Source organism: Diceros bicornis, chromosome 6 (genome assembly GCF_020826845.1).
Source record: "Diceros bicornis minor isolate mBicDic1 chromosome 6, mDicBic1.mat.cur, whole genome shotgun sequence".
Classification (NCBI taxonomy): Eukaryota; Metazoa; Chordata; class Mammalia; order Perissodactyla; family Rhinocerotidae; genus Diceros; species Diceros bicornis.
Window position 1 is genome coordinate 82,601,505 of NC_080745.1, and position 14,355 is coordinate 82,615,859.

The 14,355-nt window shown below is 35.3% G+C and overlaps 1 protein-coding gene across 3 annotated transcripts in view; it reads right to left on the reverse strand.

Moving 5' to 3' along the window:
* Positions 1-14,355, reverse strand: part of MCMBP (minichromosome maintenance complex binding protein) — a 43,575-nt gene that overhangs the window by 22,972 nt on the left and 6,248 nt on the right. For all 3 annotated transcript variants that reach the window (XM_058544129.1, XM_058544127.1, XM_058544128.1), the window contains exons 2-4: positions 2,130-2,215; positions 1,388-1,528; positions 1,216-1,257 (exon numbers count right to left, since the gene is read on the reverse strand). In XM_058544129.1, the coding sequence (XP_058400112.1) occupies positions 1,216-1,257; positions 1,388-1,528; positions 2,130-2,215 (269 nt within the window). The remainder of the gene's footprint in view (positions 1-1,215; positions 1,258-1,387; positions 1,529-2,129; positions 2,216-14,355) is intronic.

Here is a 14,355-nt window from a genome sequence, read left to right on the forward strand (position 1 = left end):
ACCTGAAGGTCATCATGTGTAAGATTAAACAAATCCATCTTTCACAAGCCCACTATTCTAAATAGTTGTAAGAAGTTACATTTTTGTTTAATATAATCTTTGCAGCAACCTTTCCAATTAGAGCTGTTCTTCTGTCCAGACTGGCCCAGTGAACTAGAACACTCTATTCTATCACGAACAACTACTATGAATTAATGGGCTGGTATAGGGGTTTACAAATCAATCTCTTGAGGTTTGGGTAAGCAGGAGTCAGACTCCCAGAATGTAAAAAGCCCTAGATAACCTGATTAAACTGAGATTCTGGATCTGCAAAGCACAGAACTAGACCCAGAATGGAGGTAACTCCACCAAGATCCCACCTTTCTGCTGAGGCCCTGCATAAGCACCTGTTTGGTCAATCCCCACCTGTGATACTTGTTTTCTTTCCAACAATTGACAATTACCGTCTGTGTTTCAATGGAACCACATGAAAAACACACAAAAAGCAAAATATGGGAGACATTTTCAGTTAATATATTTATTTTGACATGCTGATAATCTTTTTTTACTATTAAACTAGAAATAAATTTTAAATTTTTCCCAGTTATAATGCCAGGCATGTCGAACAAGTGTCTGAATGAAATTAAATTTAATTCTGCATGTTGTTCCTCTATTATCAGAAAAGCAATAAAAAAAATGCAGACATACTGTGGTTCCTCTATAATTGCTTTTCTAGTAAGTTTCTACCTCAAGACTATCCCTTTCACAATTATAATTATATCCAGTGTTCTTCCTTCCTTCTCCCACTATTGATATGTAAGAGAGTTTCTATTATCAAAGAAAGCTTAAGTTTATTAAAAACTTTTTTCTCCCAGGAAAAGAGGACAGGATTTAATCAAATTTAATTAAGCAAGTGTTGAGCCTTAATCTCCTACTTTCATTTTAAAAGAATTTATCATTACCTGTAATTTTTTTTAACTAAGTATATAGATAATTGGGGAAAAAAAGGAATTAGTTTTGTCATTTACAATATTCCACCTTCTCAAAGATTTTTAGAAGATCAAAATATCCTATCAGAGAAACTCTTAAATAAAAGGCAAATACAGAAAACATTTCACATGACTTTTTAGAACTGATTTACACAAAAGATAAATTTAAGATCAACCAAAGAAGAGTCAAATTCTCCTGGGAAAAAATTCTTATTAAAAATGTTTTATATATCCTAAGGATACGTACCCCACACTCTGCTACATCTCTATATTTTCCAAAATGAAGAACCTATGACCCAAAACAAAGGATAACAGTATTATATCAGTATATCTGAATCAAAACTACCATAAACAACACAAGGACAAAATTAACACCACTAACTATAAACAGAAAGTTTCATGCGAAAAGCAACACATACCCGTGTCTTTGTGTTTCGGTTAACCGTTTCATAAACTCCCATGTAAAACTCAGGGTCAAACATATCCTGAATCATGCAGCGAAACTTCACAAAACTGTTAGGTTTCAAATAATGAAGGGGAACTTCATTCAGTGACGGTACCTTAAAGGAAAACAATTAAGTCGATAAAATATTCTGTCTATAGAACATTAAGCACACATACATAGACTATATATCCAGACCCAAATTGCAAACCACGCACACAAAAATTCAAGCCCCATCAGGGAGCCAAATGATCTCAATGGCCAACATAACAAAATATCTGGACAAAAGTACTTTCTGAGTTCTTGCAAGTTCATGATAACATTTGACTGTTACGTAAAAGGATGCTTTTCCTTCAGAACACTTTTCAACTGGCAGAAAGGCATTTGCTTTGCTGAGCTCTTCTTTTAAAACTAGTACATGTCAGTTCTTCTAAAATAAAGGTAATAAAGATAATTGAAGCTCTCACAACTACTGATTTTTTCTTAGAAAATAACATGATCGGTTACTGCCACCTAGAGGTACCAATGTAGAAGCATTTAATTGCTTGAATTTAAGTTGCAAAAGAGACCAAACTCTTTTAATAAATATGCACTTAAAGTAGAGGAGAATAGTCATTAATTTATATATTTTTAAATTATATGTGGATTACTACTCTACTGAGAGAACCTGGAAGTTGCCCAACGCTCGCCCCTCAACTCCCAAACAGCAACAAGCTTACCCATTTAGGAGCATTATTTTCTTTCAGCTTTTCCTTAAAATATTCAATTACTTTCTTCTCCCAGTCAGGATTAACTCCATTTTGGGCTGAAAGAAAAATACACTTTTCAACGCTAAAGGTACAATATATCACAACAGACTATGCTCAGGTGAGTCACACGTTAGTTTAGCGTGCCTGCATCTGAAGCACTGCACTGGACACTCAAGAAGCTGCCCTCCTGGGGGGCTGGTGTTACAAATCAGGGCAACGTTGACCTCCTGCAGTAATAACCTGGCTGAGAGCGTCCACAGAATGAGACAGGAGGCCACCTAGACAAAGCAGCATGTGAACCATCCTTTGTAAAGCACATTGCTCTTTGAAAACATTTTTATATAGATTTTTAAAATCTTTACAACTACCCTGAAATGAAGAGCAGAAGGTGATCTTTTTTTTTTAAACTTTTTATTTGGGAATAATTTCAAACTTTCAAAAAGGCCACACGAATAGCACAAAGAACACCTGTATCCTTGCCCCATTTGCTTTATCATTTGCACCCTCAAATATTTTTCTAACCCTCTTGAGATTCTTACACACATCATATACTTTTACATTTAAATATTTCAATGTATGTTTCCTAAGAATAAGGATATTATTTTATATAACCGCAGTACTGTTATCAACCTCAGGAAATTCAAAATTGATACAATGATTTTATTTAATCCATCATCCATATTCCAATTTGTCATCTGACCCAATACTATCCTTTATTCCACCTTTTCCCCCTCAGTACAGGACCCAGTCTAGGATCACATACTGCTTTTAGCTATTATGTTTCTTTAATCTCCTTTAATCTGGAACAGTTCCTCAATCTTTCTTTATCTTTTATGACACTGATAATGAAGAATACAAATCCTTAAAAAAAAAAAAGAATGCTCCTGACTTTGGGTTTGTCTGATGTTTCCTTATGATTAGATTGCAGTTGTGTGTTACCAGTCAGGCTCCTACATAAGTGATGTTGTGTCCTGGTAAGGGTATCATTTAGAGACAAGATGTCCATCTTCCCCTCGTTGATGATGTTAATTTTCATCACCCAGTCAAAGTGTAGCCACTTTCTCCACTGTAGTTACTTTTTTCCCCTTACAACTAATAGTCAATCTACAGGAGACACTTCCAGACCATGCAAATAATTTTCATCAAACTCCTCCCTGCCCCCAGAAGATCTGGCATCCATTGCAACTCTGGAGATGAGACCTAGCAATTCGTGTTTTAAAATACCCTCCAGGTGATTCTGATGCACTGAAGTTTGAGAACCACTGCTCTACGAGATGCACACCAATAAACGATTATTGAATTGGGGAAAAAAACAAATACAATGGGTATTTTTGCTTCTAGTCAAAATGGATGTTTAAAGAGGAGACTGACATGCAGCCATGATTGCCACACTTGCCACACCAACACTACTATTCTGATGGCATTTGGTAAGAAACATGAATATGCCACCCACAGGTGATGAAGCTACAGCAAAGAGGGACTGGGAAGCGGTAAGTTACTTCTAAGGAGCTCTATGTTTCAAAAATGTAAGTCAAAGCCAGCTTACAGATATCCAGTACTGCTGGACAATTAAAGGACTGCAATAGATAATTCCAAAAATATCCAGAGCGCAACAATAACTGTCCATTATTTATTAAGCCTACTGTGTGCCCAGCATTCCTCCAGGTGCGACAAGGACACCTAGAGCTGAAGGAACTTAGAGCTAAGATAAGTTATGGACAGAATAACAGCCAAAAGCAAAGAGGAGAAACCAATGTAGGTCAAAGAATCTCAGAGAGGGCTTCTGAAAGAGGTGTTGTTTGAGCCAGGCCTTGAAAGAGGGAGAGAACTGAATCATGTCGAGGTAGAAGGGACTGGCATATTCTAGACGGAGAGCACTTCAAGGGGAAGAAACAGTAATGGAAAAGGACGAGGATGGACACTACCGGAAATTCAAGTACAGGGAGCAACGAGTGCCTGGAAGAGAAGATAGCCAATGAACAAAAGGAAGATGAGGCCACGCATATCACAAGGAGTTTTCAACACCAGGCTACAAACTTGCTCTCTATTCACAGACAATCAACCTTTACATTTCCAGGGTCTAGCAAGGGCCTAGGACATAAGAGCTCTGGAATTAGAGAAGTAAACATTAAATAAATACAACGTAGAGAAAATATGTTGTTTTGCAAGACTAGCATCCACTTCTCCTTTTTCTAATGACAGTGCTTCTTTTTGAGGGAGGAACCGCTGCACCCTCACTCTCAGTCGAAGGCCTCAGTGGTGATGATTGGTTTAGGGGTGCACCAATCAAAGACAATCCCAGGAGTAAGGTTTAGTAACTGGGTGCAACATTATAGCTTATAATCCTGAAGCTGCCTGTGGCCACTGTGACCAAGGTCCATCTGAAAACTAAGCCATCCCAGAGGAAAGCAGAGTAGAGAGGCAGATTTCTGTAGACATAGTGTAAGTATCTGGCTGTAATTGAGCCTGACATTAACTCGCCCACAAATTCTGTTACCTGAGACAATGTATTGACCTTTTTTGGTTTAAGTGGAATCGAGTTGGGATTTGCAACGAAGAGTCCTGCTCAGCCCACAGATATCACTCTATCGTGTTTCCCATGAATTCTTGGCCATCTGAATTTGAACACCACTGCACTCAATCTTGCTCTAGTTTAGGGGTCAGGGAAGCTGAGGAACAAAAAATAAATAGGCTTTTACACTCTTACCAACAGTTTATGAGGGTTCTAGTTGTTCCACCTCACCAATGCTTGGTCTTGTCAATCCTTTTAATCTTAGTCATTGTGCTGGGTATGCGGTGGCCTCTAGTTGTAGTCTTAACATGCACTTCCCTAATGATTAATGATGCTGTTCCCCTTTTCATACGTTTATTGATCATCCCAGTAAATCCTTTTGTGAAGTGACTACTCACGTTTTCAAAAAATTGAGTTTGTTGTGGCATTACTGATTATACTAATTTTTTGTGTACTCTAGAAGTAAGTCTTTTGTCAGATATACGTAGGGTATTTTCTCCTAATCTGTAGCTTGCTTTTTGATATTCTTAATGGTGTTTTTTAAGAAGTTTTTAATTTTGATGAAGTCTAGTTTTTCACTTTTTTCTTTTACAGTTAGTTTCTCCAAGATCATGAAGATATTCTCCTATGTTTTTTATTTTTCATATTAGGTCTATAATCCATATCAAATTAATGTTTTTGTTTATAGTGTGACGTAAGGGTCAAGGCTCATCTTTTCCCAAAAAGATATCCACTTGTTTCGGAATTATTTAATTAAAAGATTTTCTAGCACTGAATTGCTTTGTCACTCAACTCACTATATTTATGTTAATGTATTTCTAGATTCTCTATTATGTTATACTGATCTATTTGTCAATCTTTATGCCAATATCATACTGTCTTTAATCACCATAGCTTGATAATAAGTCTTAAAATCAAGTAGTTAAGTTCTTTAACTTTGTTCTTCAAGTGTGTCTTAATTATTGTAGATCCTGAACATTTCTATATAATTTTGAGGAACAACTTGTCAACTTCTATGTAAAGGCTGCTGAAATTCTGATTAGGGTTGTACTAAATACATAGATTAATTTGAGAAGAACTGACATCTTAAAAATATCAAGTCTTCCAATCTATAAACTCGCCCATGGGAGAGAGTATAGGGAAGCCTACACATGGATTCGTCCAGACTCCAACTGGGTCTTCTTCCCTTAGCATCCAGCTGTATATCCTTACCACACTGCTGTAATAAATCTTAGCCAAGAGTACAACTATATAGAGTCACATAAGTCCTTCTAATGGATCTCCAAACACAGGGGTGGTCTTGGAACCCCCAACACATAAGTGTATCAATAGTTCATTTCTTTTTATTGATGAGTAGTATTCCACTGTATAGCTGAATCACAATTTGTTGCTCCACTTACCCGCTGAAGGACATTTAGATTGTCTCCCAGTTTTGATAACTATGAATAAAACTACAAACATTTGAATACAAATTTTTGTGTAAACATAAGCTTTCATTTCTAGGGTAAAAACCTAGGAATGAGATAGTTGGGTAAATATATGGTAAATGTATGATTAACTTTAAGATTCTGCCCTTTTCCAGAGTGGCTGTACCATTTTACACTTTCATCAGCAACACATAAGAGATCCAGCTGTTGCATTCTTGCCAGTACTTGGTATTGTCACTATTTTTTTGTTTATTCTAGCTGTTCTAATAGCTGTGTGATACCTCATTATGGTTTAAATTTGCATTTCTCTAGAGGCTAATGATGCTGAACTCTTTTCATGTGGTTATTTGCCATCTTTACATCCTCTCTGGTGAAGTGTCCATTTAAATCTACTTAAATCTTTTGCCCCTTTTAAAATTGAGTTAATTACTGTTGTGTTTTCTTTATATATTCTGGATACAAGTCCTTTATCTGATATACCATTTTCAAATATATTCTCTAAGTCTAGAGCTTGTCTTCTGATTCTCCTAACAGTTCTTTTGCAGAACAAAAGTTTTTAACTTTGATGAAGCCCAATTTATCAAATTTTTATTTTATGCATTGTCTTTGGTGTCATGTTTAAGAACTCACTGCCAAATCGTGGGTCATGAAGATCTTCTGTTTACTTCTAAGTTTTATTGTTTTAGGTTTTATACTTAGTTCTATGACCCATTTTGAGTTATTTTTTGTATAAGGTATAAGATTTAGGTTGAGATTAATATTTCTGCATACGAATGTCTAACTGTTCCAACATCTTTGTTGAAAAGAAAATCCTTTTCCATTGACTTGCTTTTTGTACCTGTCAAAGACAATTAGGGCAACAGGGATGAACCTTAAAAACATTATGCTAAGTGAAATAATCCAGACAAAAAAGGACAAATATTGTATGATTGTACTTATATGAGGTCCCTAGAATAGGCAAATTCATAGAAACAAAAAGTAAAATAGAAGCTCTGGGGGGACACTGGAGGGAGGATAGGGCTGGGGGGGAGGGAAATCCATTTCATTTTGAGTGAGTTTGGACAGTCTGTGGTTGTGGTAGGCAGAATAATGTCTCCTCCAAAGATGTCTACATCTTCATCCCCAGAACTTGTGAATATGTTACATGGCAAAAGAGAATTTAGGCAGAAGATGGAATTAAGGTTGATAACCAGCTGACCTTACCACAGGGAGATTTTTGGTGGGTCCAAGATAATCACAAGGGTCCTTAAACGTGGAAGGAAGCAGAAGACGAAGTCAGAGTGAGAAGAGGTGAGAACTCGATCTGCTACTGCTGGCTTTGAAATAAAAGGGGGCCACAAGCCAAGAAATGGCAAACTCTAGAAGCTGCAAAAAGACATGGAAATAGATTCTCCCCTAGAGCCTCCAGAAAGGAATGCAGACCTGCTGACAACTTGATTTTATCCCAGTGAAACCTGCATCAAACTTCTGGCCTCTGCAACTGTAAGATAATAAATTTATATTGTTTTAAGCCACTAAATTTGTAACAACAGAAACAGGTAACTAATACAACGGTTTTTGAGGAATTGGCCCATTTCATCTAAGGTATTGAATTTATATCCATAGAGCAGTTTGTATTATTTACATCCACACAGTCTACAGTCTATAGTGGTATCTCCCCTTTCATTCCTGATATCAGTAATTTGTGTCTTCCCTTTTTCTTTTTCCTTGCCAGTCTGGCTACAGGCTTATGAATTTCAGTGATCTCTTGTAAACAAACAAATAAACAAGAAGCTTGGGGTTTCATTGATTTTCTTTTTCTTCTGTTTTCAATTTCATTCATTTCTGCTCTATCTTTAGTATTACCTCTGTTCTGTATGATTTGGGTTTATTTTGCTCTCCATTTCTAGTTTCATAAAGTAGAAGCTTAAATTATCGATTTGAGATCTTTCATCTCTTCTAATAAATGCTCTTAATGTCTCTTAGCACATCTTTGGCTGTATCCCACAAATTTTAATATGTTGTGTTTTCTTTTCATTTAATTCAAAATATTTTAAAATTTCCCTTGAGACTTCTTTTGTAACCATGGATTGTTCAAAAATTCAAGTTTGAATTTCTTAACTTTCTGTTACTGATTTCTATTCTAACTTCATTATGGTCAGAGAACCTACTTTGATGATTCCAATTCTTTTAGGTTTGTTAAATATTTGTTTTATGACCCAGGATGTAGTTTATCTTGGTGAATGTTCCACAGACACCTGAAAAAATGTGTATTCTGCTGTTGTTAGGTGGAGTGTTCTATAAATGTCAATTAGATCTACTTGATTGATGGTGTTTTACAGTTCTGTACTCCTGCTGATTTTCTATCTACTAGTTCTGTGGAATATTAAGAGAGGTGAAGTAAAATCTCCAACTGTAGATTTTTCCTTTGTTGTTAGGTACATTTACATGTATGTTTTCTTGGTGAATTGACTATTTTATCATTACATAATGTAACTCTTATTCTTTCTCACACAACTTTTCTTTAAAATATCTTAAAATTTAAAAAGAAGAAGCCAATGAAGAGGAAAACATGGGATCCAAGAAACAACAGAATTAACTCATGAATGCAATGGGAAAAAAAATCCCAGTATGACAACTAAGCAACAAACCTAAAAAGCAACTGGCATAAATTAGAGGAATAACTCAGAGGACTCACTGAAGAACATCCACAAAAAGATAACAGCTTTGAGTAAATAAATGGTATGAATAAAATGCTGGAAGAATTTAGTGAAAATGATGTCAAATTTCTGTTCAAAAGGCAAGAGAAATGCAGTAATACAAACAAATATAAGTAAATTAAATTTTAACACACTACTGCTTAAGGAAATAAAATACACACGTACCTGACAACATAGCCTCAAAATACATAAAGCAACAACTTTTAGAACTAAAGAGAAAAACAAATCAAACAGCAATCACAATTAGAGACTTTACCACATCCCTTTCAGAAACATAAATCAAGCACAAAACACAAAGTATGAATAAGATAATTAACAAGCTCTCTAATAAATATGTATAAATATCCAAACACAGAGTACATTTTTCAGTACACATCATTCACAAAAAGTTCTATGTACTAGTTAGAAAGGAAACCTCAAATGCACAATATGTTCTCTGACCAAAATATGACAAGATAAGAACTCAGTAACCAAAGGAAAGCTTAAAACAACAGCACCCTCACATCTATAATGACTTAAAACAAACAAACCCATACTATTAAATAATTCTTAGTTTAGAGAGGAATTTGTAGGGGTAATTATGAAATATTCTCAGCAGGATAATAAAGAAAGCTATACAGGTTAATATTTGTGGAATACTAAAATGATGTTGAGAGAGAAAGTTAAAGATTTGAATACATTTATCAAATGCCAAGAAAGAAAAGAAATAGATGAGTTTATTAGTATTGAAGTTAAGAAGCTAGAAAAAGAGCAATAGGCCAAACCCAAAAAAATAAACAAGGAAAGAATAAAACTAAGGGCAGACATCAATGGAATGGAGAACAAAAACACCAATACAAATAATATTAACGTAGACTTTTCCTGGCAAGCCTGTTCAGAAAAAAAAGAAAGACAATACAAAGAAAGAATAAAATCATACAAGTAAATAAAAACAAGAGGAAAGAATTAAATAAAACACAAAACTAAAAGGAAAAAAATAATTATAGGTAATAGAAAAAAAACAAAATGAAAAAAGGGGAAATGTTATAAATACTAAAAACGATGTAAAATAATATGAACTATAAATTAATAGTTTTGAAAATTTAGATTTAAATTTAAAGAAAGATTAGCAGACTGAGTTCTTATTTTTATCACAATTTGTCAAAGAACATTGTATGTCCAATATCAATATGAGAGAAAGAAAAGAAACAGTAGCTAATCCTTCCTCCCAATCTCATGAAGTCCCAAGTCCAGAAAATTTTGCAGTTTCAGGCCAATGTCACAAAAGACAAAGAAGCAAAAATCCTATATAAACTATTAGTTAATGGAATCCAAGGAAGTATTAAAAAAGAAATCACGTTCAAGCTGTACTCGTCCCAATAATGCAAGAATAGTTCATCATCAGAAAATTTATTAGTAATGTACCACATTAAAAGATTAAAGAAAAAAAAATATGCTCTCAGGGGATACAGAACTAAGCATCTGATAAAGCCAAAGACCTATTTTATTATGAAAAACTATAAATTATGGCTTGATAGTAAACTCTGGAGTATAAAAGAAACCACTTGACTTGATTTTTGAAACACTGTCCTTAAAGCAAAATAATTTAACGACAGGATTATGTTTCCTTCCTTCCCTACTGGTCCAAACATCCTAGTAGGTCCTGCAGGGAAAACAATTATATTATCATAATATTGTAAATGCTGTTCACTGGTTTTTAACCTTTATAATGTGATCAGACAAAGCACACAGAATGTAAATATTACACATTTTGTAATGCACAATGACTGACACAAATTGGGTAGAAGCAATGAAGGGCAGTATAGAGACACTAATTTCCTCAGTGAAAGGCCTGAAATAGTATCTAAAGCTGTTGGAGGGAAAAAGAGATTTTAGAATATGACTTTAAATCTAAAAGGAAAGGAATAGAAGAATTAAAAATAATATAAGTGAGAAACCAGCAGCTTTCCCACCAACCAGGAACAAGGCAAGGATGTTCCCTCTGACCACTCCTTTTCAACGTGGTGCTGGAGTCCTAGCTAATGCAATAAGACAAGAAAAGGAAATAAAAGGTATACTGATAGAGAAGGAAAAGAAAACTCTCAAATGACATGATTTTCTATGTAGAAAATCCAAAAGAATCAACAAAAAAACTCTTGGAATTAATACGCTATTATAGCAAGGAAGCAGGATGCAAGGTTAATATACAAAAGTCAATGATTTTCCTAAGCACTACCAATGAACAAGTAGAACATGAAATTAAAAACACAGTCCTATTTATATTTGCACTCCTCAAAATGAAGTTCTTGGATATAAATCTAACAAAATATGTACAAGATCTGTATGAGGAAAACTACAAAACTATGATGAAAGAAATCAAAGAACTAAGTAAATGGAGAGATATTCCACGTTCATGGATAGGAAGACTCAATATTGTCAAGATGTCAGTTCTTCCCAACTTGATCTACAGATTTAACGCAATCCCAATAAAATCCCAACAAGTTATTTTGTGGATATCAAAAAACTGATTCTAAAGTTTATATGGAGAGGCAAGAGACCCAAAAGAGCCAACACAATATTGAAGAACAACAAAGTTGGAGAACAAAGAACTCTTAAAACTCAATAATAAAATGAATAACCCAATTAAAAAAATGGGCCAGAGACCTGAACAGACACCTCACCAAAAAACATATACAGCTGGCAAATAAGCATATGAAAAGATGCTCCACACTATGCGTCATTAGGGTAATGCAAATTAAAACAATGAGATACCACTACATCCCAACATCCAGAACACTGACAAACCAAATGCTGGAGAGGATGTAGAACAACAGGAATTCTTATTCATTGCTGGGAGGAATGCAAATAGTACAGCCACTTTGGGAGACAATTTGGCAGTTTCATACAAAACTAAACATACTGTTACCATACTACCTACCCAGCAATTGCACTCCTTGGTATTTACCCAAATGAGTTGAAAACTTTTGTCCACAAAAAAGCTGCACACACGTTTCTAGCAGTTTTATTTGTAACTGCCAAAACCAGAAGCAAACAAGATGTCCGTCAGTGGGTGAACAGATAAATAAACTGTGGTACACCTAGACAATGGAATATTAGTGCTAAAAAGAAAAGTGCTGTCAAGCTAGGAAAAGACATGGAGGAAACTTAAATGCATATTACTAAGTGAAAGAAGCCAATCTGAAAAGGCTACATGCTGTAGAGTTCCAACTATGACATTCTGGAAAAGGCAAAACTATGGAGACAGTAAAAAGATCAGCAGTTGCCAGGGTTTAGGGCGGAAAGAGGGATGAACAGATGGAGCACAAAGGATTTTAAGGGAGTGAAACTATTCTGTATGATACTATGATGATGAATCCATGTTATTATACATTTGTTCAAAGTCACAGAATGTGCAATGCCAAGAGTGAACCCTAATATAAACTATGGACTTTGGGTGATGATGTGTCAATCTGGGTTCATCAATTGTAACAAAGGTACCACCCTGGTGGAGGCTGTGGATAATGGGGGAGGCTATGCATGTGTACAGGCAGGGGGTATGCGGGAAATCTCTGTACCTTCCATTCGATTTTGCTGTGAACCTAAAATAGCTCTAAAAAATAAAGTCTTCAAAATCCAGGATGGGGGGGGAAAGTATACACACAGACTCAAATGGAGGTAAAACATATATTTAGAATAATGGTCGTAAATTATAAATTATAACAAAGTATAGTGGCTAATGTTTAACGAACTCTTAAGACTACCGCAGGTACTAATCTAAGCTCTTTATATGCATTATCTCATTTAATCCTTATCACTGTGAAATGGATTCTCTTATTATTTCCATTTTACAGATAATAAAACTGAGGTAAAGAAAGGTTAATTAATTTCACATGTTCACAAAAGTTAGGAAGTAAGAGGGGCTGAGCAGTGACCTACTAAACAAGTGGGAGGAGTGGTCTACCCCAGGTACTAGCAATAAGGAAATGCATTTCCTGTAGGGAATTTAAAAATAACAAAACCGGGGCCGGCCTGGTGGCCCAAGCGGTTAAGTGCGCCCGGTCCGCTGCAGCGGCCAGAGGTTCGCCGTTCGGATCCCAGGCGCGCACCGACGCACCATTTGGCAAGCCATGCTGTGGCGGCGTCCCATATAAAGTAGAGGAAGATGGGCACGGATGTTAGCCCAGGGCCAGTCTTCCTCAGCAAAAAAAGAGGAGTACTGGCAGATGTTAGCACAGGGCTGATCTTCCTCACAAAAAAAAAAACCAACTAAAACTCAGTCTGCTGTTACCATCACCAAGCATCGGTAATTCTAAACAATGTCAGTGATAAAATACTCCTCCTTGAAATATCTTTTGTTGGTTTAAATCCTAAACAATTATGGTTACTCTTGAGTTTTAACAATATATGTAGAAGTGTCAAATTAGTATATCTTTACCACTTACTGTTTAATAAACAAAGCATTCTATATAAATGTTAATTCGAAGAATCCCCAGTTACAAACTTGGCTCCCAACACAGACTCAGCTACATGTGTTTGTTTAGATGGTAAATTTCTAAGTCCAAACTTGCTTAGGGCACAGTTAGTATCTCCAACCCCTGTGGTAGAGTCCTACATGTACACAATAGATTTGAAATACACAATAACACAGTGATTGTAAAGATGAAGAAAGAAAACTCAAGTTACTTCAATTCTAACCTCAATGGAACAACTTGAGTTAGCTAGTGAGTTAGTTAGGTATGGTATGTATGTACGTATGTATGTATGTGTGTATGTATGTGTGTATGTAAGTGAGGAAGATTCACCCTGAGCTAACATGTGTGCCAATCTTCCTCTATTATGTATGTGGGACGCCGCCACAGCATGGCTTGATGAGTGGTGTGTAGGTCCGCGCCCAAGATCCAAACCCACGAACCCAGGCCTCCGAAGTGGAGCACAAAGAACTTAACCACTATGCCACAGGGCCGGCCCCTCTTTAATATTTAAAACAGTGAAATTAGTGATATAGTAGATGCAAAGTTTAGCTCATACATGAAATATTTTACTGAATTTGAATAATATCTTGAACACAAATGTATTCTTCTTAAAATGTTATTTGCTTTAAAACTAAAGAATAAATCAATAAAATACATTAGTAATATCAGTGGAACAATCTGGTAGTTGTCTAATTTGTCTCTTTTGCAGATGTTTGAGTTTTATTAAAACTCATTTATTAGCTACCAGACAACTATTTATATAAAAAATTATTAAACTAAAACCTAAAGACCAAAATTCAAACTATTAGGTAGCTATAAATACTACTGAGTAATAGTTGAGCTTTTTTGTCCTGGAGGAACTTGGGAAGTTATTCTTAATACAAAGAATTAATTAATTATACAATTAATACAAAATTATTCAAATCTGAAGTGTGGTACCCATACTAACATGAAACATCAACACAGTGGAACACAACAAAAAAAAATTCTAAAAAGGGGGGAGGGAAGAAAGTAATAGAAGCCATGTTTAGATCTATTTTGAAATATGTAATACCTTCAGCATTACATATAGCTTTATTTCATGATTATTACTGAAAATAATTTTGT